This window comes from Bos javanicus, chromosome 11 (genome assembly GCF_032452875.1).
Source record: "Bos javanicus breed banteng chromosome 11, ARS-OSU_banteng_1.0, whole genome shotgun sequence".
Taxonomy (NCBI): Eukaryota; Metazoa; Chordata; class Mammalia; order Artiodactyla; family Bovidae; genus Bos; species Bos javanicus.
Window position 1 is genome coordinate 14,336,072 of NC_083878.1, and position 27,363 is coordinate 14,363,434.

The window sequence follows — 27,363 nt, forward strand, 5'->3', positions numbered from 1 at the left end:
ACAAGGTGACAGGTGATCATGACTATTTCTATCACTGGTCCCAACCTTGGTTGCTCCCAAGTGGTAAAAGTAACAGCTTTCTCATCTCCTCATCTGCACTCCTTCTAATACTGGCTGGATCTATCTCAACATTTTAACGTGGGCTCTGTCAGCGTCTCTTCTCCCATCCCTGCACCCTATTTCCTCTGACATACCCAACCAAGGGTTCCCTGCTTCCTGCACTGATGTGTGCTGCTCTGTTGGGAATATCTTTCTCCCCCAGCCTTCCTGGAAAAGTCATTATTTTCCCCCTCAATTTTGTGGGAAATATTTAATATAGGGGAATTATTCATAATATAATCTCAACAAAATTCAGTGGCATGTGAAACTCTGTATGCAGCATGATACCAAATCTGTTTAGAAAATAATATATCCAGATCAAAAGACAGGAAGATGATAGGTTTCTAGGTAGACAGATGGAAGGGAGACAGAGAGACGGGGCAGACAAAAAGGATTACACACAGATTGGACAGATAGACATGGGGAAAAGATCAGAGGAATAAGCAAAATACTAGCAGTGGTTTTATCTAAGATCTGAGAGTAATTTTAAATTTTTCTTTATACATTTTTGTATTTCTAAAGTTTTCCACAAGTTTTTTACTTCCATAATCAGAAAAATTATTATAAATGTTTATAAAAGAGGTATCTCTGCTGTCCCCACAGATGTGAAGCCTTTTCTCCTTGGTGTTCCCCCCTCCCAACTCCCTCGCCTCAGTAGTCACACCAGGCTGGCCTTTATTGATCCTATTCTCTCCCACACTTAGCCGCCCACCATGTGCAGTACAATCTTATGACATAAAAAGTACGAAATAAATGCTTGCTGGCAAACCCACCTCAGGAGCTGGGCTCCACTTCAACTAACACCCTGTTCTGAATGCACAACAATCCCACCCACCCTGGCTGCAGCAGCCCCACCTCACATTCTTATCACACTACACTCCCATTCAAAGTACATAATCACAGTTGTATCAGCTATGCTGCAGAAGGCTCATCAGGTCTACCCACCCCCAGATTTTACAGCTAATGCTTAGCAAGAGTGGTGACCTATTCAAGTTCTCATCTGAGGTAATGATACAGCCAGGACAAGAACCCACATCCCTGACTCCCAGCCCAGTGCTCTGTCTCTCAACCACCAAGTTGGCTCATTTCCATGTGACTCTCTAGGCTGGGTCCCTGGTCCCTACTCCTCTGTCCTTAGACATCCAGAGGAGAGGAGCATTTGCCACCTGGTCCACAGCCCGTTCCTACCTCAGTCAGCTTCCCAGATCCCAAAACACAAGTGCTACAGGAGCACACAAGTGCTTGGCCTCGCCAGGCTCCACACTCACATCTTTCGAGTCCTTGCCCAGTTTCTTCAGAACTGTCAGGTAGAACTTGAAGAAGAAGCTGAGGGTGAGGGTGCGTCGGAATTCAATCATGCCTCCAGGGGCGTCTGGGGATAAGGACAGTTCTTCCGCCAGGCCTGCACACACGTCCTGTAGCAGCTTCTCATTCCAGAACCTGCCAGAGAGCAGGTCATGGGAGAGTGTTCCCAACCAGCTCTCAGAATCACTTGTGTGAGTGGAGTCATGAACCTCAGCTCAAAAATGTGACTCAGATACTTATAGTTATGTGACTTTACCTAGTGCTTCAGATAGTAAAGAATCTGTCTGCAGTGCAGAGACCTGAATCTGATCCCTGGGTCAGGAAGATCTCCTGGAGAAGGCAATGGCAACCCACTCCAATATTCTTGCCTAGGAAATTCCATGGACAGAGGAGCCTGGGGGGCTACAGTCCATGGGGTTGCAAAGAGTCAGACTCGACTGAGCAACTTTCACTTTCACTTCACACAAGTTACTTAACCTCCTTAAGGCTCCATTTCCTCTTCTTTAAGATTAAATACAAATTTTAAAAGACCACACAAAAAAATAATAGTTAAATCTATTGAGTTCCTACCACACACTGAGCAATGTCCTAAGTGCTTCATACATTACTTTTAATGTAAATTAAAAGGTACAGTAGGGAAAATTGTTATACTCACTTTACCGTGAGAAAACTGAGATATGGGAGAATTAAGTAACTTGACTTATATTACCCATCTGTTAAGTGTTCAAGCCAGGAATTGGAACCAAGGAGCCTAACTCCAAAGTTAAGCTTTATCAAGACATATGGTTATTGTAAGGATTACATAGAACAGTGCCAGCAAAGTGCTTGCTACAATTGCTACCATATGATAGCCTTAGTAATAGCAGTTGCTGTACTAATAGTGTAGCAGCAGTAACAGTAGTAGTAACAACAGCAATAGTAGTAGCAGCAGTACTAGTACTAGTAATGCTAGCAGTGACAGAAGCATTAATAGTAGTAGTGGAAGCAATAGTAATAGCAGTAGAAGCAGAAGTAATAGTAGAAATAAGAGAAGCACCAGTAGTAATAGCAACAGTACAAGCAATACTACTAGTAGGAGAAGTAACAGCACCAGCAATAGGGATACTTTTATTAGCAGTAACAGTGGCAGCAGCAGTGCTAGCTGCAACAGTAATAGTTATTGTAGCTGTAAAGTAGTAGTAATAGCATTAATAATAGCTTCTGTAACAGAAACATCAGTAGCAGTAACACTAGGAGTAGCAACAACAATAGTATTAGCAGCAGAAGAGACAGCACAGTAGTAGCAACTGTAAGAGTAGCAGTAGCCACAATAGTAGTATTAGTCATAGTAGTGATAGCAGTAGCAATAGCAGTAATGATAATAGTAGAACAATAGTAACAGTAGTAGAAGAAATGAGATGAGTAGCACCAGCAGTAGTAATTGGAGTAATAAAAGCAGCAGCAGCAGTAGTAATAGTAGTTGTGGCTGTAGAAATAAGTAGTAATAGTACTAATAGTAGCAGCAGCAGTAGTAATGCTAACAGTAGTACAGCAGCAGCAATACTACTAATAGTAATACCACTAGTGGCAGCTGTAATCATAGTAGTGGTAGCAGCTCTGGTAGTAGCAGTAGTAATAGCAATAGTTGCAGCAATGGTAGCACTACTGGTAATCACAGTAGCAGGAGCAGCAGGAGCTTTGTTACAGTTTCAGCTCTTACTTTGACAGCTGCTTCTGCGTGGTCTTGAGGGCTGAGATGGTTCTGTCCGCCATTCCGCCATAGCAGAGGGCTAGCTCCTTTACCTGCGTGCTTCCTGGCTGGAACAGGACTCTCATGCCGCAGGTCACCTTGGCTATGTCATCTTCTCTCCGGCTTGCCTGCTTGAATGCTGAGAAAAACTCATCCTAAAAATAACAGAAAAATACCTCTTTCCCACCTTGCTTTGCAAAGGCTGCAAACAATGAGTCTGAAGCAGGAAGGGTGCGGTGAAGTCAGAAGACCATCACAGAGCAGCCAGGAGCTGGTGGTAGGGGTCAAAGATAAGGACATAACTACCGCCTTTCCCAGAGGATTTCCAGGTAACATTCCCAGAAACTGGGAAAGGGTCAGGATTTCTGACCATTGGTCAGGAAAACAGGAAGTCCAGGGACACAGCCAGGCGCTGTGCCAAAGCCTCTATCAACATGACTGCCTCTCAAGCAGATACAATGAGATGCCAAAGGGTGTTGAAACCCAGTGTCAGCTTGGGGCCTCCATAGATGCTCTCCCTGACTTGTCTCTCCCACCAGTCTACTGGCTTCAGTTAGAATTCTCTTTTCCTGAAAGGAAGACTCACACTATGAAACAGTAGCTTTCTTTGTGTTTTGAGCATACATTTCCCCTGGGTCCAAGCCAGGCTCTTTCTTTGGAGATGGGAGGAGAGTGTGAGTAGTTTCTAGGTAAAGACCCATCTGTGTCAGGTTCTGCACAAGGTTTGAACTGTCCCTGGCACCAAGTTCTGATGAACATCAGTGGTGGGAGGTTTAAGGGAAAGTGTATTGGAGAAACACTGTTGAGGTTCAAAATGACCCCGGGCTTTTGCTGAAGAAGCCAAGGAGAGCCCTCCTGATGAGATTTCTGATGTCTAACATAGCACTGGGGCTATGAGCCCAGAGCTGAACTTGATTCTGGAACACAGGTTCCAACCACTTCCAGGACTGTGCTAGCCCAAAGCAACATTTTCCCCAGGGTTCATGCAGGGTCAGAGTCAGGCCATCGGCTGTTCTTTCTTGAGAAAGACTTCCAAATTCTTGGTGTGAAAATCTTTCATTTATGAAATGTTTTTTGTTTATGTCTCTACCCAGGAGAATACAAACTGGACCGTTTCCTCCTTCTTTCCCCATCTCATAAGTTTTTTTTTAAAAAATCTATTGATCTGTGAAATACAAAAACTCTGGGAATCACTGTTCAAAATAGCCCATAAAGACAAGCTGGAAAATCATTAAGAAACACCACAGGGACATAACTGCTTTAATTTAATCAGCATTCTCATTAAGGAGGTCAAAATCAGCAAGGGCAAGCATGCCTTGTAACACTTGCTAGAGCACCAGCTCTGTAAACCCTTAATGCTCTCCTTTACTGCTGGTGCCCGGCCTTTCCCAGATCACTCTTCTAAATGCCCATGGAATGTGTAGGACAAAACCACGCCAGGTCAGGATACCACAGGCCCCAATGAACACAAGCAAGGTGGCCAGAGGATCCCAGACCTGCACCACCAGGCCAGAAAATCCTCCCATGAAGCAGAAACCCATCCAAGGGAACCCAGGGCATGATCGGTGAAAAAGCACCTGGTCGAGCCCAGGTTTAACAGATGAGGACCTAACTCACATTGGAGGTGCCACTCCATCTGGCACGCACATTGCATGCCTCATCATATGAAAACTGGGGCAGAGATTTACCACAGCTGGGTATATTCTTGGAATTGTGTCGTTAGCACCAGCTGCTGATTCCCACTGACTCCCAGACACCCGCCAGGAACCTTATGAATCCTTTCTTTCCGGTCCTCGCAATAATCTGCACAGTCAGTAAATGTGGGCCCGTTTTACAGATGAGGATTTGGGGCTCAGAAAGATGAATGACTTGTTCAGAACCATACATCTACCTGTCTGGTTTCCTTGTCTGTGCCCTGTGCCCAATACCCTGAAACTCCTCATTTTCCAGAAAGGAATATGGTTTGTTAATAAAGGCCAGGCTCAGAGACAAGAACATCAGTGTTAAAGTGGAGAGATGCTAAGCGTGGTCCTTGAGGCAGACTCTGATCTCTTCGTCTGGAGCCTGGCAGGAGCAGGGCTGATTTGGGTTGTTCTGACAGCATCTTACCTCCCTGCTGTAGGGGATCTCAATGGAGAGCAGTATCTCCTCTGGACCCAGCAGGGTCTTTCTGTAGCTGGGGAAGAAGGTGTGGTCCATTGGAACTGTTCTTCTGGTGCCTGTACAGAGGCAAGACAGAGAGGGACCGGTGTGAGAAAGCACGGGACAGATCACCAGGGGAATTCTCCTTCCTGGCCCCTGATGCCCATAGTCAGAGGGAGTGGCTGGCATGGCAGGGACCCAGGTGCTCCATCCGAAACCCTTAAGCATTGATGTGCTGGTGACAGTTTAACAATCAGTTCTTTAAGAAAAAGCCCTGACTCAGCATTCACAAGCTTCTGTGGTATAAATACTTCTACAACGGCCAATGTCAAGCTACCAGAGCAGCATAGCTCAGTGTGAAGTTGAAAAGAGGGTAGCAAAGAGTTGACACAGCAGGCCTACCACCCTCTGAGAGGTCTGCTTACAAGGCTGGCCACTGGCTGTCCTCTGGGACCTTAGCTTTCAGGAGAGTTCCCACCATTCCCTGATAAGAACAGCTCACAATGCCTAAAATGTTTGTATAAATCATATGGTTTATGGTCAACACCTGACTTTCCTTCTGGAAGTCTGGACTTCTGGTACGTGCCAGGCAGAGCTACATGACCAGCCCCACTAAAAGCCCAGGGTGCTGAGTCTCTAATGAGCGTTCCCAGTAGACAATCCTTCATGTGTGTTGTCACAGCTCAAATTATTCCTGGGGAGAATGAGAGTGTCCTGTGTGACTCCCCTGGGAGGAGGCCCTGGAAGCTTGTGCCTGGTTTCTTCTGCCCCATGCTTCTTTTCCCTTTGCTGATTTTGCTCTCTATTCTCCTTCTGTAATAAGTCATAGCCATGAGCGGACTCAACACTGAGTCCTGTGAGTCTTCCTTGTCCTCCTGAAAGTCATTAAACCTAGAGGTGGTCTTGGGGAAACCCTTGAGCAAGGAAAGAGGCACAGGAGTAAACTATTACATAGCATTTCTAGTCTACAAATGGAATAAATGGAAATAACCTCAAAGATATAGACAGCTGTAACATGAAGGAAAATAATGAGGAAATGGTGAATTTTGAGTATTTATTACCTTTGTTTTTAATATAATTTATTTCATTGTGAGGGTATATAGTTTACTGTTTAATAATAGCCATGCTTAACAAATGCTCAGACTCCCTGAAAACCCAGCCATCAGCTATGCTGAGTGGCACACTCTGGCCCCAGCACACACCACTGAGTATGGCTCAGTGGTGTGACCTGGGTGACAGGTCCTATTGTGAATTCTTAATAAAGTGATGGTCCAGCCCTCCTGGCCCCCAGCCTGGGTGCATCTCCTTTTATAGTTTCCAGGGATCCAAGCTTTAGGAAAGCTGCATTATTGAACTTTGGGTTCTGCTTCTGCATTAAGTGACTTATCCTGTGAGACTCCACTCCAGCCCTGGCCCTCTTTCCCGACCTCTGCATGAGGCAGCTCACCTCTGGACACGATGGTCAGCTTGGTCCCACTGGCCATGAACACAGGATTGAGGTCAGAGATGGGGCTGGCTGTGATGATGTTCCCTCCAAGGGACTAGGACAAGCAAGGAGAACGTGTGAGAGCCCACCCCAGCGAAGTCCAGCTCACACATCTGGCTCCCAAATGCGGAAGGTGGGGGACATCTGCTGAAGGGAGAGCTCTGAGATCCTCCACCCACTGTAGACACCAGACCAGCACAGTAAGAACCCGGGCATTTGGGCAACATGCAAAACTTGAGATTCCAATGCCTGGGGTTGGGTCCCAGCTCTGAAGTTTACCTATATGTAAACCAGGATCAGCTCCTTTACATTTGTTTGTTTGATTGATTTCACCCAACCTTTTTCTGAAAGGGCTGAGACGGTTTATCACTGAGGCTGTAGAGAGTTAGTGAAAGAGAAATAAAAGACAAAGATCAAGGAAAGAGAATAGGAAGACTTAAGGATGAACAATGTGTTCTAACTGAGCCTCCTTGGCAAAGAATATAAGGAGAATCAGACACAGAGTTCCCATTATTAGAAAAAGGGAAGAAAACCAGTTGCTCCAGGGAGGAAAAAAAAATCCTTCCCACAAATAGATTTCATCTGAACTGGGGAACTTAGAGTTTTCTGGGTTTGCATCTCCTTATCTGTAATTGGAAGAGGTGCTTGAGGTAGGGCGAGGGGAATGGGAGTAGGTTGTTTTGCTTTGTTTTTTGTTCTAATTTAAAACAACAGCTACAACAGTAGAACGGAAGGGTCAGCTTTCCTCCCAACCCCATCAACAGCTGTGAGACTCAAATGGCGCCAAGTATGAGAACGCCGTCTGCAAACCCTGGATTTGGGGGCTCATCTGAAGGCTGATTGCAGTCAACGCATGGGCCTCTCTCTCCTCTCAAGGGGCTTTACCTCTGGTTCTACCCCTGACTCTGAAAGGCAGTCCGCCTTCCTGTTTTGGCTTCTCCCTAACTTATCTCTCATCCACCTGCTGGCAGCCTCGGCTAAGTTCAGAAATAGATGGGCAGGTAGCCCCATCTCTCCAGCCTCAGGGGTGAAGATGGAGTCACAGCATGCGTGCCCCCAGGGTGGCCCTCGGGTCACATCAGAAGCACCCGTGGGGCTCGTTAAAGCCTGACCCCTGCGCCCCAACCCAGATCTGCAGTCAGGTTCTCTGAGAGCGGGGTCCAGGAGTCTGCATTTTCAACAAGCCCCCAGGAAATCCTAAACACAAGTTTGAGGCCTATTCGGGCTGTAATAGAACCCAGACTGGCCCCCTCGCCTTGTGGGGAAAGTGCCCATCCTGGGCCCCTAACTAGGGACTCACCGCCACAGACTTGACCTGCTTCCCAGCGAACCAGCGCAGCTGCTCCAGGACTCCTCTGAACACCTCCGTTTTCTGGGTGGGAAGCTTGGCAACTGCCTCGAGCAGGGTCTTTTCCACAGAGCTCAGGGCACAAGCAGCTCCAAAGGAGATCCCTGGAACACATGCTCGGAATGACAGCCATCCACCTCACAGCTCAAGAAGCACTTCCACATACAGCTCCTAGGAAGCTTCATAGCAACTGAGTAAGGATGAACCAGGATGCACGTCCTTATATGGGTGAAGAAATTAAGGCCCAGAGAGGTCTGGTGACCTGCCCAATGCCACACAGTTAATAAAAGAGCCAGGACTCAAGCCCAGGCCTAAAACCAGAGTGCTTTTCTCTCTAAACCAGTGACTCACAATAAAATCAGATCTCTGAGGGTGAACTCTTGGCATTTCTTTTTAACAAAGCACCCCAACCCCCCTCCCCACCTACCCCCTATTCTCATGAATGAGTCTGTGTGCAGCCAGGATTGAGAATGATCACTGAAAATATCAAGCCCCGAGCCCATTGGTACCCGACCACGGATGCTCAGTGGAGGAGAGCAGTGAGGGTGTCCGCTTCCCCTGTGCAGGGTGACTCTTGAAAAAGCGGGTGCAGCAGGATCGCCACCATCCTCTGCACAACCCACCCCCAGGATGCCAGCCCCTCTGTGGGCTCAGGCAGGGCCCCCCTTACCCTCAGGTCCGTGCTCCACTGCATTCAGCTCAGGGATCCAGGCTGGGCAGATGATCATAGGAAATAGCTGATTCTTAAACTTCATCTCAATGCCTCGAGAGAAATGAAAAGCCCCAAGTTGCAGGGCTCCCACCTCTGCAGACAGCACGGATTTCACATGCTCTGTGGGTGTCTCGGGACTTGGAGGTGCAATGGACAAGGCATGGGATAAAGTGCAGTTTCCACATGATCAGCCAGGAAGCTATGTCTTTTTCTCTCTCATCAGAACTCAGATAAGATGAACTTGACTTCATGTGTGTCTATGTGCATGTGTGTTTATTCACAATATTAGAAACAGGGCATGAAAATAAGTCAGAAACCCTTCTAAACACTTTACATATTTTAACTCATTTAATCCTCATAATAACCCTATGAAATACTGTGATTTTCTCTGTTCATAGATAAGAAGGGTTTCCTGGTGGCTCAACGGTAAAGAATCTGCATGCAATTCAGGAGACATGGGTTTGATCCCTGGGTCGGGAACATCCCCTGGAGAAGGAAATGTCAACCCACTCTAGTATTCTTGTCTGGAAAACCCCATGGACAGAGGAGCCTGGTGGGCTACTGTCCGTGGGGTCGCCAAGAGTCAGACACGACTGAGCCACTAAACAACAATAGATAGGAAACTGGAGCACAAGGAGGTTAAGTTTCTTTCCTAAATTATACAGCTAAGAATGGGCACATTTCAGTACCAGGGCAATTATTAGAGTTGGGATATAATAGTAATATAATGTGAAGGTCTAACTTTCAGACAAAAAGGAAAAATGACTGAGAGAAAAATTCAAATCAACTCCTAGTTCCCAATATCTGTCTGAGTTCTTACGGTGCATGGCTTGATGAGACCGAATGTTTGTGTTTGATTTCTGTCCTTCCAGTGAACCAAGAAACCTCTCTGAACAGACCTGCCTCTATTCCTCAGACCCAGTCAGCACAGCACCCCTCCCAGCCCCACCCACAGGGTTGCAAATAGAAAAGGTTAAAAAGGAAATATCTGTACATTGTCCGCCATCTTCTCATGTGCTGCGAAGGGTCTCTGAAGGGTGGAGCAGGCTTTGAGAAGCCTGGTCTGTTTGAATATCAGCTCATAGAATAAAGAAGGGAGAGGGCAATAAGTGGTTCATCTTGATAAGGTTTTCTCGATGCCCAGCTTCCCCCAACATCACGGCAGTAGATGGTTACACTGGGGGAGGTAGGGTGTGGGAGGGAGGAGGAGTAGAGCTGTGGAGTGATCTTAGGCAATTCTTTCTAATTTGGAGCTTGCAGTATCTTTGTGAATACATTTCCTCTTAGACTCTAACTAAGTCCAAGACATTGTGTGATTCTTGGTAAGGAATATGCCATACCTCCAAGGGCCCCAAAGATTCTTCCAGCCAGTCATTCTCCACCTTAGCTCTTGTGACCCCGGGCCCTCGGGTCATGGCCGCACAGGCCGTCATGATCCTATCCCCTGAAGCACGTCTCACCCTGCCATCCAGTGAGTCCCGGTGTTGCAGCGGGGGACTCCATATGGCACGTGTGCTCACAAGCATGGCTCAGTTCTGCACTTCGCCAGTACACACCTGAGCCGGGCCCTCCTCTCTGCAGCTGCAGAACCAACCAGAACCCAGGGCTTGGGGTGGGGGCGTTCTTCCAGAGCCAGAGATAGGAGCCCCGACAGGCTAGAATGGGCTGCTCTGAGACGGCCCTGGCCTCTGAGGGTCCTCTGAGACCATCCTGACCTGTGCCTCCATCCTCTCCCCGGATCCTCATTGGGCTTGGGGACCCAGCCAAGGGGAAACGGGCCACACCAGGTGTAGGAATGGACTGAGCCTAGCAGGGGCTGGGGCATCTCTGCTCCTGAGTCTTCAAGCACCGGGGCTGAGAACGGCACCTCTGGAGCCTCCTTGGCCTGTTTACATTCTGTGAGGCTCACGTCTGGGGGGTGGCACCACAGGGCAGGTGGCCACAGACATGGGCAACACAGCAAGCACACTTGGGCCTTTCCTCTCCCTTGCCTTACCACATCACCCTCAGAAAAAGGGGGCAGGAGAGTGACATTCATGGAACCCCTAGGGTCTGTCAGGTACTGGCCCAGACGCTTGACTCATGTTGCTCCCTTACCCTCAGACTGGGAGACCCTCAAGGGAAGGAGTCTGGTCTAGGTGATCTGGGTACCCCTGGCTCCCCCAGAATACCTGGCATAGGGCCAGGTCTCTGTCAATGTTTATGGAGAACAATCAGCGAGGATCTCAGTTAATACTCAGAGCAACCCTTGAAAAGTGAGTGTTAGTCGCTCAATTGTGTCCAACTCTTGGTGACCCCATGGACTGTGGCCCACCAGGCACCACTGTCCATGGAATTCTAAAAGCAAGAATATTGGAGTGGGAAGCCATTCCCTTCTCCAGGGGATCTTTCCGACTCAGGGATCAAACCCAGGTCTCCCACACTGCAGGCAGATTCTTTCCTGTCTGAGCCACCAGGGAAGCCCCTGAGAGGAGGCACTATCACCTCCACCTGTGAAGTGGGGAAATGAAGGCAGAGTAGGACACACAGAGCCACAAGGGGCTGAACTGGACAGACTGCCCAGAGCTGCCCCACACCCTTACCGATCTCTGTGTTCCCCACCACCAGCTTGGCCTCGGGATGCTGAGCTTTGAGGTCCAGCAACTCCTTCAAGGTGGAGGCTTGGATCCAGGTCACACGCTCCCCTTCAAAACGCAGCTGCTTCGGTGGAACGTCTTTCAGCCTCTGGAAAATGCCATTTTCTTACCGTGTGGCCTCCTCCTCCCCGCTGTGATTCCCAGGGCCATTGCTTTCAGTTTGCAAGAGGATCAACTATGGATTTGCTTCGTACTGAATTCAGAGGGAAAGTGCATGTCAGGGAAGAAGTGAGGGGAGACACTTGGTACTGAGGCAGGACTTGGGTCGCGGCTCTTTCACATACGTTATTTCATTTAGTCTTTAGAAGAGCTCGGGGAAGAAGGTGCTGTTAGTCTCTTCTTTTGCAGGAAAGGAGAAGCCTGAGGATCAAGTTTACGGGACCTGTTGAAGGTCGCCGCCACAAGGTGACTTCAACTGTCCCACATTGTCTCCAGGAGGTGAGAGGCGGGGACGGGGTGGCAGGAGCAGGGCTATCAGAAGGGAACGTAATGGAAGGCCACTTCTAGTGCGTGAGGGGCGATGCAGAGTCAGGAGGGAAAATCCCCAAATCAAACTGATGGTTTTTTAAAGTTTCATGATCCAGAGAAATATATTCTGGTGGTCTGCTACAAAGCCATTCTTTCTGGCCCAGTGAACTCTTAAAGTCATCTTCATATGTTCACCACTCCTAGAAAAGTCTGCACCTGAGAATCTTTGAGAGTGGCTTGAGTTTTTTCTGTTTGCCGTAAACGTTGGTGTGGAGGAGCAAGATCATCAAGGTGAGAAAATGGGCATGAGAGGTCCTTAAGACAGGGCTGCAGATCATGGATTGTGTCCTTTGAACACGGCTTTTTTTTTTTTTTTTTTTCCTTTGTTTGTTTTGTAAATAAATGGACAGCTTACAGAAAGGAAAATGCATTGCTTTGGGGCTTAGACAAAAGATTTAGGCAGAATGTAAGCAAACACTTCTGGAGCTCCTACTACTGTACGCGGCATGACAGACAGATCCACTTCTCACATGTGAGCAACACGTGTGAAGAGGAGAAGTGTGGGTCCCTGTGGGAACATGCAGCACAGGGACCTGGAGTAAGACAAACAAAGGAAAATTCAGGCTGAAACCCAGAGGAGAAAGAGGACACAAAGACCCCAGTGGGTGCTAGTGGGACTCAGCAGGTCTCCAGGGGCTCAGGGGGCATCACCTACCAGCAACTCTGGAGGGAAGATGGGTTCCTGGGTGGGATCCAGGGGCATGAACTCCTCTGGGTTGAATAAAGATGGTGAGAGAGTAACCTGCTAGAAAGGGGAGAAGATAAGGGATACACTGTCCCCTGCATTAAAATGCCCCATAGGGCTGGCCCAGCCCTCTGTCCAAGTGAGCTCATCCACAGGCCCCAGGCAGGCTGGTTGAGGGTGGGGATTGGGTTGGGGGAGAGGTAGCTCCCAGGAAGCAGGGACAAAGAGGTTTTGCCAGAGGATCCAGGGCTAAGGTGTACATTCACCAACTTCACAGTTTGAACATAATGGTTTCCTCTTCCAGCTGCCACAGCCCAGAGTGTGGAGATAGCCCACTGGCTCCTTTGACCTGAGGTTGGCCCTCAGGCTTCCAGGCCAAAAAAGACCCACTTACCGTGTGGTCTTTCTTCTGGTTCATGCAGCAGTTTGGGTTGTTCCCATTTCCTCCACAGCATCCACCATTCTAGAGAGATGACCACAAATGTCACACAAAGATATTTGCAGAGTTTTCACAGAAGCTAAAGAACCTAGATTATTCCTGTCAAATGAAACCTGGGTTTGAAGCCCACCCCAGCATCTAGAGGAGCAGCAGATACTGCACCCCCACAGCCCACTTGCCTCTGCCCATAGGGAGGGCCTCTGCTTTAGCTACTTTCTCTCATTTGATAAATATAGATTAAATAACTTGAGGATATGTAAACAGGATCTCTCCTGGAAGTAACAGAGAAATTTAATTTTAAGAAAATTTCTCCATAAAAACTAGGTCCTATTTTATCAAAACATCTTTTTGTGCTCACTTTCCTGCTTCAGTACTGCTTCCTGAGGAAGCCTCCCCGAGAGAAATTCCCATTGGTTCTCACAGCACTCATGCCTCTACTTCTAAACCATCAAGTCCTGGGCACCTCCCAGGCTGGAGTCTTTGTGGGGCTCCTGCCAAAGATGTCTAGGACCAGAACTGGGTCAGGGATGTGCCTGACAGCCTCTCACTCCTTATCAGGCACTTCTTGCCAGAAAGTTCACACTCTTTGTTTCTCACCATGGACCTGTTCGGGAGGGTATGTACAGGTCTGCTGACTCAACACCTATGGACAGAGGACTTGTTCAAGACCTCTCAAGGTGCCAATGACGGAGCACAGACTATGGCCCAGATTGCTACATCCCCAAACCAATGCACTGAAGGTGGGAAAGGGAGTGTTTCCCTGACTGATCTGCCCTAAGGAGGCAGAAGTCTCAGCTCAGGGCCCCAGAAGACACTATAGAATTGTGGAGTTCTACAAGAGTGGGGAAAACTCCCAGGCTCAGTCCTAGACACATTTCCAGAGCAGCCAGCTCCTAGGGGAGTAGTCGGGAGGAACCTTTCTCTACATGAATCATGGAAGACAGCGTTCATGCCACCATTTACTAAACGATGAGTCGCAGCTCATCAGTGTCCCTGAAGAAGTTCTCAGAGGGCCAAGGAGGCTGAAGGTCCTTTGGAAACCTGCAAGAATTCTCAGGCTTGCCTCAACCACCCTGCTGGCAGACCCCTCCTGTAGTCACTACTTTACCCCTGGATCTCAGAGCTGTCTATTTTCTACCCCCCACCTCCCACTACTCTTGAGAGTCCCTGCAAAGAGATCAAACCAGTCAATCCTAAAGGAAATCAACCCTGAACATTCATTAGAAGGACTGAGGCTGAAGCTCCAATACTTTGGACACTTGACATGAGGAGCCGGCTCACTGGAAAAGACCTGATGCTGGGAAAGATTGAGGGCAAGAGGAGAAGGGAGTGACAGAGGATGAGATGGTTGGATGGCATCAGTGACTCAATGGACATGAGTTTGAGCAAACGCCAGGAGATAGAGTGAAGGACAGGGAAGCCTGGTATGCTGCAGTCCATGGGGTCACAAAGAATCGAACAAGACTTCGTGACTAAACAACACTTTGCCTTTCCCCTCTGTGTTTGGACAGAAAGAAGAGGGCCTCTTCTCATCTCTCTTTTTGGAGAAGGAGTAATGTAGGGGAATACTAGGCCCTGCATACAGTAAGACAACAGCCTCTCTCACCTGATCCCTGTTGGGGAGGATGTATTTCACAAAAGTATGTTTCACAAATAATTAAAGTACCAGCATATTCTTACTTAGATATTTTTTCTTAATAATTCACTGATTTTTTTTATGACATAATTTGTTGTGATGTACGATTATGTGTCACTGCCCTCAAGGTCTGCTGAGGTTGGATAAGATTAGGGTTTTTCCCCAGAGAGATTTCCCCTTTCTGGGTGTGTGCATGCTCAGTCTCTCAGTCACATCCGACTCTTTGCAACCCTATGGACTGTAACCCATCAGATTCCTCTATCCATGGACTTTTCTAGACAAGAATACTGGAATACGTTGCCATTTCTTCCTCCAGGGGATCTTCCCAACCCAGAGATCAAACATGCATCTCTTGCATGTCCTGCATTGGCAGGCAGATTCTTTATCACTGTGCTACCTGAGAAGTCCAGGCTAAAATGATTAGGCTCAAGATTATTTTTATGATTCCTCATTTCCTTCTTTGTTATCATTTCTTGCTGTGAACAGGCTGCCTTCCTATAGCATACCTTCCTCACTCTTTTCCAGTGTGGCCATGTAAACTAGATACCTGAGTTTGTCAGAACTGTGTGTAAAACAAGAGTTAAAAGGCTCTGAAGAGGGCCTTGGGGGCTCCAGTGAGTAACATGCATGAGCTTCTGAGCACACTCTGTGTGCCGGTCACCTGGGCTACTTAAAGCACCGAGCTCTACTTGACTCTGCTCTACATGCCAGGCAGCAGGATTGAGGGAGGTATGGCTATAAAGGGGGCTTAGGAGACGTTTCAACAATGATAAAACTCTGACTCTCAGAAGGAGGATACTTTCCAGCTACACCCAAAAGTCCTTCTCTTTTGAGAAACTAGGAGGACTGGTCAGATTATCTTTCTTTGAGAAGCCTCCTATGAAATAAATACATGGACAAGATTAACAATCCATGGTTCTCAGGGAAGCCTAAGCAGCACATGAAGATTAAATGTTGGGTAACGGGAAAAAATGTACCAGCATCATAATTTATATTGCTGTTTACTGAAAATGTAGGATCTGCCAGGCACTGTTCTAAGAGCTTTACAAGGAGTTCTTTCCACAAGCACTTTAAGGTAGGTATTATTATAATCCCTATTTTAGAAATGAAATTTGCCCAATATCATGTATCAATTAAGTGATGGAATGGGATTTGAACCCAGGTCTGCAGACTGAATCTAAGCTTTCAATCACTTTCATTTAAATTCATACTTCCTGGTTCCTCAATATTAACAGCATTTACCCGGGTGTGCTGTTTCCCATCCTTAGAAGTCCCACCTCCACCCTTTTGGACTATTTGGACACAATACTCCTTTTTTTGCACTGTACCAACCCTAAGATCAGTGAAAGACTCAGGAGTCTGTGACTCTCCCCTCAACCCAGAATCAAACTGAGATGAGACAGTTTGATAGGAGTTAGGATCAACTTGACCCATTTGGGGAATCAGGTGAAATCTGGGGAGATTAAGCAAAGAAAGGGGAAGCCAGCTCTCGGTCCTCCTTACCATATGGCAGGTGTGTGTGCTACATTTATGTAATCGGTGCCTGTTCATCCCAGCTGTGGTTTCTCACTCAGAGTTATATGAATACTGCAGGGCTTCACACACTATCTAGAGATCTAATTAGCAGTTTCGTAAATCCGGGAGAGTGCCAGCTGCAGAAAGCAGCCTGGATGGCAAGGGAGGAGGGACACGAGTGCTGAGTCAGGCTGGGTTGTTACTAAATGTCACATTCAGCACCTGCACCATGACTGAGCATGCCAGACACCAAGGCAGGATGCCAAGCCCGAACGCCCTGTAGGAAGTTTACTCTTAGGTGGCGTGTCTCTTTCAGGAGCCAGCTCTCCAGGCCTTTCCTGGAAGGAAAGTCTCTGGTCTATTGACGAGAACCACCACTTCCCCCCACACCCCAAAAAAGAATGGCAGAGCCCAGCGTCCTTGCCAGGTACCTACAGCAGAAGTTCCTGCCAGCTGGCCAACTTATCTTTTTTCTCTGTAACCCAGATGCCCTTGGCATCGCTCCCAACTGTGATTCCTGAGTGTTGCTGCTTCAGGAACTGGGCCACTGCTGTCCCAGAGCCCCCACTCACCTTGGCAAAGGTCCGGAAGCCCTGGAGGATGGGTCTGTAGCCTGTACAGCGGCATAAGTTTCCTGTGGGCGGAGGAAAAACCTGCAATGTCAGCACTGGCCCCAGGGCAGCTAAGGGGTTTGTGGCTTTGCTCCCAGCTCAGTTAAATGCTCTCTTTACATATTCTGTTTTCTTTACTTGGAATGATCCTCCTCTTACTTGTACCCCTGACTTCCAAACATCTACCACTTCTTCCAAGAAGCCTTTTTAGAATGCTTAGACTGAATTGAGTGCCCCCCATAAGTCCTCCCATGGTGACTCCTAGTCAAAGCTTTATCAGTGAGCTTATCAAACTATAAACTCTCTGCCCCTTCTGAACATGGACTCCTTGAGGAGAGGGGCTATCTTCCATTCCTGTGTCCTTGTACCCTGTCTAGTGCCTGACATATGACCAGACTTCATATAACTGACTGGAATAAATGATGCACTGAAAGAAATTGAATGGATGGGAAGCCTTCTCTATTCAATTCAGAGGAAGACATGGCAGGTCCAGCCACCTGGGTCCATTCGCAGAAGGCAAAGTGGGGAGCCAGTCCCTGCCCGAGACTGAGAATCAGGGCCGCCTTCCTCATACATGGCCTTTGCCCCATGGAACCCTACTCTGGGGAAGCTGCCAGGGCAGATGTCATGTCATTGGCTTCCGTGCAATTTCCCAGATGATCTCCTCCCACGCCAGCCACTCAAGGTCACCCTTCCCAGCACAGAGTGGGGTCAGGAAGACAGTGCAGGAAGATGGACACCAAGGCAGGAGAACCCAGAAAGTCTTCAAACCAACCAAGTGCTCTTCAAATTAAGATAGGGCCAATTTCCCAGTAAATCTTAGCTACCATGATGGGATAGCCTGAGCCTTTCCCTCAAAAGTTCCTGGAAATCCTAGTTCATTACTGGCTTGCACTCTGCCCCTGCCCTACCCTCCTCAGAAACCCACTTGCCCCTTTGCCTCCTGGGCCCTGCACAAGGCCCATACCTTGGAAAGCATCCTCGATTTCTTCAACAGTGGGCTCGGGCTGATTCCGAAGCAGTGTGTACATGCTCATGACGATGCCGGGGGTGCAGAACCCACACTGAGAGCCGTGACTTTTGGCGATTCTCTCCTAAAAGGGGCAGATGACATAGACACCTGTGTTGGCAGAACCCCTGCCAGGCTCCCTACGTGACTCAACTGAAGACAGCCCGCGTTGACGGTCTGCACTGCCCAAAGTCAAACCCAAGTGTCCCCACTTACCAGGTTACCAAGCCTCCCTAAACCTTGTCCGTTTGTTTAGCGCTACCCTAGCACTTATCTCCAGAGCTGTGCTGAGAATTCAGTGAGATCATTCATGTAAAACGCTTAGCCATCACACCTAGCACAGAGTAGGGAGTCAACCAGTGGCAGTTATAAATAGAACACCCCCCTCAAAGAACAGCAGCAATTAGAACCACTCTCTTCACTAAAGACAGAGGAGGAAGATTTAAGAGATTTACGTATGTGTGTAAGATCGCACGTGGGGAATGCAAGAACTGTGTCAGGTTCTTTCAACTACACTACCCTGCAATCCAAAATCAACCAGATGAATGCATTTTATTCCAAATTAGAATGCCTCTGTATTCTTAAATGAAGGCAATTCTTGAAGTCCAATGGATGGAGATTTAAGAATTGGGGAATGTGTGCTATAGAATTCACTGAAAGCATTGAATGTCACAGAGTTTTCAGACCTGCCAGATCTTTATTACAACGGAATTCTCCTCATCTACATTAGTTTTTAATCTCTTGGAAATCTCTCTTGGAATGTACGTCAAGTAAAATTGCTAGAATGTTAGCACAGATAATCATTCATTTGAGAAGTATTTACTGAGAATCTATCATGTGCCAGGCATAGTATAGGCCCTGGGGATGGAGCATGTAGAAGAGAGATGAAGTCCCTGGTCTCATGAAGCTCACATCCTTGTGGGGGAAATACTGACAAAAACAAAGAAGAAAATTCGAGGTGAAGGTTGGTGCTATATAGAGTATTAGTACAAGATGACATGACTCAGAGTGACTAGTGGCTATTTGGAGTGGTCAGAAGGGCCATTCTGATAAAGCGACCTTTAAGGTGAATTTGATTTGGAACAAGGAAGTAAGTTACCCAGGCAGAAGGAACAGTGAGTAAAAAGGCTCTGAGCACAGACAGTGTGAAAATCTGCTGAAAGGCCGGGACAGGTGGAACCCTGGGACGAGAGATGTCAGCTGGGGGAATAGGAAGCAGCCAGAGCTGCAGCTCTTCACAGCCAGGATTAGGGATCCTGACTGTGATTCTGGGTGGGATGACAGGAAGCCTTTAGGAGAATTTCAGCAGGGCTTGATATGATTGAATTTGTGTTTTTAAAGAATCACTCTAGCTGTTGAGTAGAGAATGGCTGTGGGGGCATGAGAAGACACAGGGGATCGTGACACTGACGTGGCCTAGGCGGAAGGGGATGTGACTTGGATGAAACAGTAGTAGGGGAGACAGAGAAACAAATGAAGAATCATTGTAAAGTCTGGAGGCAGAGTAGCTATTACTTCTGGATGGACTGGGTGTAGGGAATGCAAACATCACAGGGGACTCCTAGATTTTTGTCGTGAGCAATTGGGTGGATGCTTTGCCATTGACTCAGATGGAGGAAGACCAGAGGAGAACGAAGTTGAGAGGAAATAGAGTTTTTGTTAAGTCTGAGATCAGACATCCATCTAGTGATTCAAGTAGGCAGCTGGAAATCGGAGTCTGATTTCTGAGGAAAGGTTGAACCTGAAGATATGGAGATGGCCTTAAACTCATGTCGGGAGAGTATGAAGGTGGAGAAGGGACTGGGCCCAGGCCAGAACCCAGGGCGCTGCAGCGGTCAGGGACTGAGCTGAGGAGGGGCTGCACATGGTTCCACCACGGAGGGAGGGGGAAATGTGGTGTCATAGAATCCCAGAGGAAAATGCAAACGGACAAGGGAAAGTGGAATCTAAGCTTATCTGGAGCCAAAAGAAGTGCATCGGGAATAAGGCTCTGTACCATTGGAAAGGGAGGGCTTTCCCCTGATTCTACGGATGTGATCCCTGTGTTTAAATAGTTCCTTCTTTCTTTTGTCTATTTGTTTCAAAGTAAATTACAAGCCCTCATTAACCCTCTCACCCCTGCTGCAAGTTGGAGAAGTTTAGTAACCTACCACTTTCCTGCCTAGGAAGCGAAGCCACACAGGTGACGTAATACCACCTCGCCCCACTCTGATGTAATACCACCTCACCCCACTATGACTGGTCCAAGATGCTCCATCTCGGGGTATAATTGGCTTGCTCAACTGGCAGCCCTGGCTCCAGGATTCATGTCAGGGATGCAAGGAAGACAAGATCTGAATGATATGGTACAGGGAATATTAAGAAAAGGGTCTAGCTCAGACACCTTCTGTGATTACACCCTCCCAAAGACCTCAGTTTAACATGAGCACTGGGAACAGCGGCCTTTCCTTCCACTGTGCTCTGTTCCCGTGTGGGCCCTCTTCCACCTAGTCTGTGAACATCCTTTCTCACTCCACAGAACCCTGACTACTGCCCACTCTTGCCCAAAGAGTTCCCAATCCCAACCCATCATCAGGTGCTCTATATCATCAGGGAGAAAGCCTTGGTCAGACACCCATGTGTCTCTGACTCAGCCCTTGCTAACCACCATTTTAATGAGCCTGTGTCTGGGTGATCTGTGGGAGGGAGGTGAGAGGTGCAATGGAATTCCTGTGGGAGGGAGCAGGGAGTAGGTGGGCTTTTGATCAAAGGCACACAGCATTTGGAATCTTCAATCCAAGAAGGCAGGGGGCTTCCTAAGCACACTTGGGCACAGAGAGGAAGGTCCTCTGCCCCTCCTCCCCCCAGCTCTGGTACAGCTAGACCTCCAGCCACCAGATCCAGTTGATCTCTTGATTCCCACGGGGCCATGCAATGTCACCAGCCACTCAAACACAGGAGAGAGCTTCAGGCTCGGATGTCTCCTCTTGCCACCTCACAGCTAGCTCCTGACCTCCACAAGGAATTGAGGGGGGTGGCTGGCCAGAATGCCTCCTTGCCTCAGGCTGCAATCTTCATCCCAGCAACCCAGAGCAAGTCTGCAGCCTTGGGAAGAGCCTCTGGTTACCTGCACAGGATGCAGCCTCGTCTTGGTGCTTCCAATTCCTTCCACAGTTGTCACAGCCACGTGGTGCAAGGTGCAGATGGGAGCCAGGCAGGCATTGGCAGAAAAGTGGCTGGAACCCCAGATTAAGGTCATCCCATTGACCATTTAGGCCATCAGAGCAGACCCGAGTGCAGGGTCTGGGAGATTTGTGATGCTTGTGTCACTTCTCCTCACTCTACATTATGTTCTCTTTTCCACAGGTATCCTCATCTCTCCACCCAGGCCAGGGCCCGAGCCCCTCCAGTGTCCTGTGGAGTCGCGCTGGTGCACCCTAGGCCTCTGGGCTGGAGCATGGAAGCCAGGGGCACTTTCAGCTGCCTCTTACTCCGGTAGATCCTGGAGGCTGAGCTAAGAGGAAGCCTCTGGGAGGTCCCTTTTTCTCTATGTGCTTAGTTGCTCAGTCATGTGATCCCATGGACTGTAGCCCGCCAGGCTACTCTGTCCACGGGGATTCTTCAGGCAAGAATACTGGAGTGGGCTGCCATGCCCTTTTCTAGGGAATCGTCCCAACCCAGGGATCGAACCCAAGTCTCCTGCATTGCAGGCAGATTCTTTACAGTCTGAGCCACCAGGGAAGCCCAAGAATATTAGAATGGGTAGCCTATCCCTTTTCCAGGGGATCTTCCCAATCCAGGAATCAAACTGCATTGCAGGAAGATCCTTTACCAGCTGAGCTACTAGGGAGGCCCTTAGCCACTTCAATTTCAGAACCTCCTGTCACTTTTGCTTCTCTGCTTTCACTCACCTCCATTTCTCCCATTCAAAGAGGGAGGCAAAAATCCCCAGATGAACAGCCCTTAGAGCTTCCCCACCTCCATCCTTTTACTCATCTCTCACTCACTCATGCAACCAGCATCAGTTACTAAGACCAACCTTATACCAGGCACCCTGCTGAGGGCTGAGGAAATTAAGGTGAATCAGACAAAACCTCTGTCCTTTAATAGCTTGTCTTCAACTCAGGAAAGCAGAAACCAGTGTGAAGATGCAGTTTAAATATCTTATGGTAAAGGGTTGCAGGAGGGCTGTGCATGTGGCACCAAAGAACCAGCACAAAGGGCTCCCAACCCAGTCTTAGGAGGTCAAGGAAGTCTTCCTGGAGGAGGTGGTATTTTGCCCAGTCCTAAGGTGTTAATAAGAGTTAGTCAGGTAGAGAAGTCCTTGAAAAAAGGACATTCCAGATGGGAAACAGCTTGTGCAGAGACCAAGAAATGAGTGGACATGGAGCACTGGTAGTTCATATCTGTTTCTGCATGAGCGAAGTGCTGGACCCATGGAGAGAAAGAAAACTGGAGAGGAAAGGTGGGGCAAATTGAAAGACCTCACATGTTGAGCAAAAAAACTGGACTTAGATTGGGGGCAATGGAGGCCTATTGAAGGATTTCATGGGATGTGAAATGAGTCTGAATTTTAGAAAGCTCATTTTATCAGCAGTGGAGAATCTTGTCCATATTTAAAAGCCAGGAAGATGCCCCCTAAGAAATCATTCTATTATATCCCTGGTCATGATCAAAGCCTATTCAGGAACACAGGGATTTACCCACATGTGTGCATACACACACATACAGACACACACATGCACACAGATACACACAGATACACCATCATTCAAAAGCTGACCCCTGCATCCTAGTCCCCAAAGGCAACCAGCCAGCAAGCAAAGGATACATGATCTTGTCTTGGAGACGATCATACTTGGAAAGCATCACTGTACAAGCCCCACAGCCCCCTTCTCCACAGCCCAGCTTGGTTCCTCTCAGCCCCACTGGAAAGTCAAGGGTTAAGGAATATGAACTCAAAGAAAAAAGTCTTTGTTGGGCTGCTGGGAAATGCCTGGGCTGAGCTGCAAGTGAACAGCCATCCATCTGCACACGGCTCAGGGCCCGAGGCCCCGAGGCCCAAACAACCTCCCACTCAGAGAGGCTGCCCTGCAGCCCGGGGAGGCAGGGATGGGGCCAGCTCCACTTGCAGAGGAGGAAAGGCCCTGGCCCACATGTCATTCCCCTGGGACTGGAGCACCACTGCTCTCTATACCTGGAGATCTTCTTGGGATCACAGTCTTCTAGGTGTGGCCTTAACAGGCCCCCAAACTGGTCGGCTCACTGAGCAGGTGAATCAGGTGCCTCAAAGATGGAGCATGTGGGGCAACCCTCATCACCCCAGCTAGACATGCAGTGAAGCCACTCAGGCCAGTATAGGACTTGCTGAGTTTGGCTTCCCTCATTCCCTCGCCAAACCTCTTGGACTGATGAAGTCTGGGGACAAAAATTAGAGCTGCATTAAGGGCTTCTGAATATCCATCCCATAAGATATGTGAAAGGAAATTAAAATGAGGATATTTTTGGGGTCAAAAGCCAATATTGGAGACATCGCTTATGTCCTGGGAGAAATTAAGACTCTGATACTTTTTGAAGTTTGAAAAGTGCCTAACTAATAGGCTGCTTTGGAGAACAGTAATTATGGTGGCCTCTTTCCCATGGGACACACAAGCTCCACTGCTGCTTCTCCCTCAAGCCCCCAGGCCTCCAAGCCTTTCAGCTTCCTGCTAAAGATGGAGAGAGCTGGGTATCTTATCTCCTGGCTATTTCCCTAATTTTAAGATAAAGTTAATAACTAACAATGATAGAGCATCTTCTACTTGGAAAGCATTCATACCCATGTTTGATGTTCACAATAATTTGGTTAGTGAGTAGGGCAGGAACTGCTGTAAGAAACAGTGAAATGAAAGAAAGAAAGAAAGGAGGGAGGGAGGGAAGGAAGGAAAGAAGGAGGAAAGACTGAGACCCAAGACGTAATGTGAGCCCTTCAAGGTAACAGTCAGTTACTTTGAGTGTTAGGGCCCAAACACAGTCCTCTGATTCTGGATTTGGGGCCTCCTCCTTCACCATGCTGCTGCCTCTTTTAAGGTACAGCTGAAGAGGGCTTTCTAGATCTAGAGTTTTTCCTTTCACTAATCTGGACCTATGAGATTAGCAGTTGAGATCATTCTAGGGGCTCATGAGGATGAAAGGAAGCAGCCCAAAGTAGTCTAGAGGTCTTCTGCTAGCCTGGGGATCTTTCTGGAAGCCAAGGTAGAAGTCAAGTTTAGAGTCTTCTCTCTTGCCTGGAACTCTGACAAATAAACTCTTAACACAGGCAGCAACAAGCCACAAGGACTTCATATTTACATGAAACTATCTTCAGGGTTGGATTTTATTTGAAATTCGGCATTTAAACCAACCAACGCTATGATCAGGAACTTCTGAGCCTGCTGGGTCTTTACAACCTTATTAGAAAACTAAAATTAATGCCAAGAATCTAAGAATGAGCCTCTCTTCCCAGGCTGCCTAGGTAGATGGGCTGGAAATGGAATTTCGTGCAGTTCCCTCATCCTGCTGAGTGACTCTGCCTCTACAAAAATACCATCAGGTCCATGTGCTGTGAACCTCCAGACCTGCCCCCTCCAGGTCAAAAATCCAGGACAAAGTACACTAGAGCCAGCCACTCTCTGATAGGAGGTGAAAGAACAAGAGGGAAGGCCATGGAGTCCAGGTTCGCTCCTGTGGGTGCGAACACCTTTTTGTTGTTCCAAAATACATCACTGGAAAGAGCCACAAGACACCCCCACCTCTGGGAGCTGTAAGGGTTTGTTGACAGAGGTCAGGATGGGCATCACTCTACAGCAGACCCCTAGAAAGTTTCCAGTGGTGGGTGGGAGGTTCAGACCTTGGCCCTGGGCTTCAGTCCAGCTCTCCCAGCATGTGTCCAGAAAACGTGAGGTGGGGGAGGCAGGTGCCTGAACACTCCCAGCCTCACTTCCTCCTCTATCAAAGGGATAACTGTGGAGTCAGTGAGACAGCCTACACAAATCTCCTGCTCTCTGCCTGTACATGGGCAGTGCCCAATAGATGTTATCTCCTATTGTCTTTACTGTTGGTTTTGTTCCAAGGTCTCAGAATCCTTTCCTACTATGAAAGAACAAAAGGGATGCGGAATCTTACAGAAGCCCTCCCCACACTGGGGGCGGAGCAACACCCCACCCCCCAGGAGTCCCCCACCCCATGCTTCCCGGCACCTGCCACTCCCACAGTGGATGGTGCCTCTTCACGATTCCTACCTCAGGCATCCCTTTCCCCCAGAATACCCCCTCCTCTGAGTTTCCCTTTCCTTTCGCAGAGCTTGAAAGCCTTCCTGGGAAGCGCATTCCTGCATTAACAAAGGTCCGCTGAGCCAGGCCCCACACCCATTCTTCCTGGTGGGGAGGAGAAAGGCCATGAAGCTGGTCAGGGCTAAGGATGGCCTTTTTGAACTGTTTGTTTTATAGGCCCAGGCTTAAACCTCAGTGTTACTGGAGTCTTAAATGCAAGAGACCTTGAAGAATATCAAGGACAACATTCTTACTTGGCAGCTGAGAATTTCAGACCAACAGAGTTCAAATGACTTCCTGGGGTCAGAGAGCTGCCAAGTGACAGAGTTGTGGCTAAAATGCAGAGATCCAGAGCCCTAATCCAGCACTCTTTTCTCTGTACTCCATGGCCTCCAGACCAGTTACTAGTAAATGGCCTAGGGCCCAGAGAATGAGTTCCCAGTGGCCCCTCTCCCTCATCCTCACTCCAAAGTCAGGATACACTTTCTTCTCAGGTAGGCCAAAAGGGTTGTTTCTGGATCTGCATTTTTCTCCACCACCTATAAAAACAAACACAAAAGAAAACTATATTAAACACATACTTAGCCATTGTCTCACCCAAGAATTTGCAGAGGTAATGGAGGTGAGTTAAACATATCATGAAAATGAAGGTACTTTTCTTGACCATTCCATAAGATGAACATATTATCTGCAAGCCAAATTGTGTGCAAATGGACACCCTGAAATTCTAAAATTCTGTATTCATGTTGGGCTCTGGACCCATGACAGACACGTAGGTGTGGCACCTGCCATGCTGGGCTGATCAAGGCAAAGTCCCCTTTAAGATAAGTATATCATTTCATTTCCAACTGCTGGATAACATCTGTGTACCCCAGGGACAGACCTCTGGCTTTGCCTCCTGGAGAGTAGACTCTTAGGCAGTAGATGGCCAGACTTGGTCGGCCTGTGATCATAGCAGAGTATATTTGAGTTGGGTTATCACAATCAACAGCACTAACATGGGTTAGAAATGGAGGAAAAGTCTCAAACCAAAGGCCCATGAACAGAATGTTCAATAAGATAGAAAGCTTGTCTTACAAAGTGCAGTGCCAGGTCCTGATGGAAATCATCGAAGGAAATTTGTAAAAACCTGTTTCACTTCTCCTCTTGCATCATCAAGCACAATAGGGTTTCGATGATTGGGGTGATTAAAGGGAGAGCACATGTCATAAGGGGCTTCCCAGGTGGCACTAGTGGTAAAGAACCTGCCTGCCAATGCAGGAGACATAAGAGATGAGGGTTCGATCCCTGGGTCAGGAAGATCCCCTGAAGGAGAGCATGGCAACCCACTCCAGTATTCTTGCCTGGAGAATCCCATGGACAGAGGAGTCTGGCTTGCTACAGCTCATAGGTTCACAAAGAATCAGACACAACTGAAGCCACTTAGCATACATACACACACAGAGAGACGTGTGATAAGAGTTTATTTAGAGAAACCTGTACTAGGGGTCCCACATGTTCTTGAATTATAAGGAAAAGGTATCTGAAATTAAACGACACTTGCTCCTTGGAAGAAAAGCTATGATAAACCTAGACAGAGTATTACAAAGCAGAGACATCACTTTGCCGACAAAGGTCCGTATAGTCAAAGCTATGGCTTTTCCAGTGGTCGTGTATAAATGTGAGAGTGGGACCATAAAGGAGGCTGAGTGCCAAAGAATTGATGCTTTTGAACTGTGGTGTTGGAGAAGACTCTTGAGAGTCCCTTGGACTGCAAGGAGATCAAACCAGTCAAGTCTAAAGGAAACCAACCCTGAATAGTTATTGGCAGGACTGATGCTGAAGCTGAAGCCCCAATACTTCGGCCACCTGATACAAAGTGCCAACCCATTGGAAAAGACCCTGATGCTGGGAAAGATTGAGGGGAAGGGGGCAACATAAGATGAGACAGTGGTTGGATGGCATCATCAACTCAATGGACATGAACTTGAGCAAACTCTGGGACATAGTGGTGAACAGAGGAGCCTGGCATGCTGCAGTCCATAAGGTCACAAAGAGTCAGAGATGAGTTAGTGACTGAACAATAACAACAACAAAAACAGACTTGAGAACTAAGTGCAAGGCACGATCCTGGGTCCCGGGTTGTGGAGAGAAAGCTATAAATTACATTTTTAGGAAAATTGGAGTCATGCTGCATAAAGTCTATAGATTAGATAATAATGATATAGTAACACTA

General features: G+C 47.9%; 1 protein-coding gene across 8 annotated transcripts in view; it reads right to left on the reverse strand.

Moving 5' to 3' along the window:
- The window catches only part of XDH (xanthine dehydrogenase), a 106,811-nt gene that overhangs the window by 30,398 nt on the left and 49,050 nt on the right, over positions 1-27,363 (reverse strand). For 3 of the 8 annotated variants that reach the window (XM_061432013.1, XM_061432012.1, XM_061432010.1), the window contains exons 2-15: positions 25,630-25,687; positions 22,691-22,787; positions 20,987-21,095; positions 17,839-17,965; positions 16,833-16,894; positions 13,065-13,133; positions 12,641-12,730; positions 11,404-11,545; positions 8,780-8,872; positions 8,062-8,213; positions 6,723-6,816; positions 5,243-5,352; positions 3,104-3,288; positions 1,368-1,539 (exon numbers count right to left, since the gene is read on the reverse strand). In XM_061432013.1, coding sequence (XP_061287997.1) covers positions 1,368-1,539; positions 3,104-3,288; positions 5,243-5,352; positions 6,723-6,816; positions 8,062-8,213; positions 8,780-8,872; positions 11,404-11,545; positions 12,641-12,730; positions 13,065-13,133; positions 16,833-16,894; positions 17,839-17,965; positions 20,987-21,095; positions 22,691-22,787; positions 25,630-25,687 — 1,560 coding nt within the window. The other 5 variants (XM_061432014.1, XM_061432011.1, XM_061432017.1 and 2 more) reach the window with 3 other exon arrangements.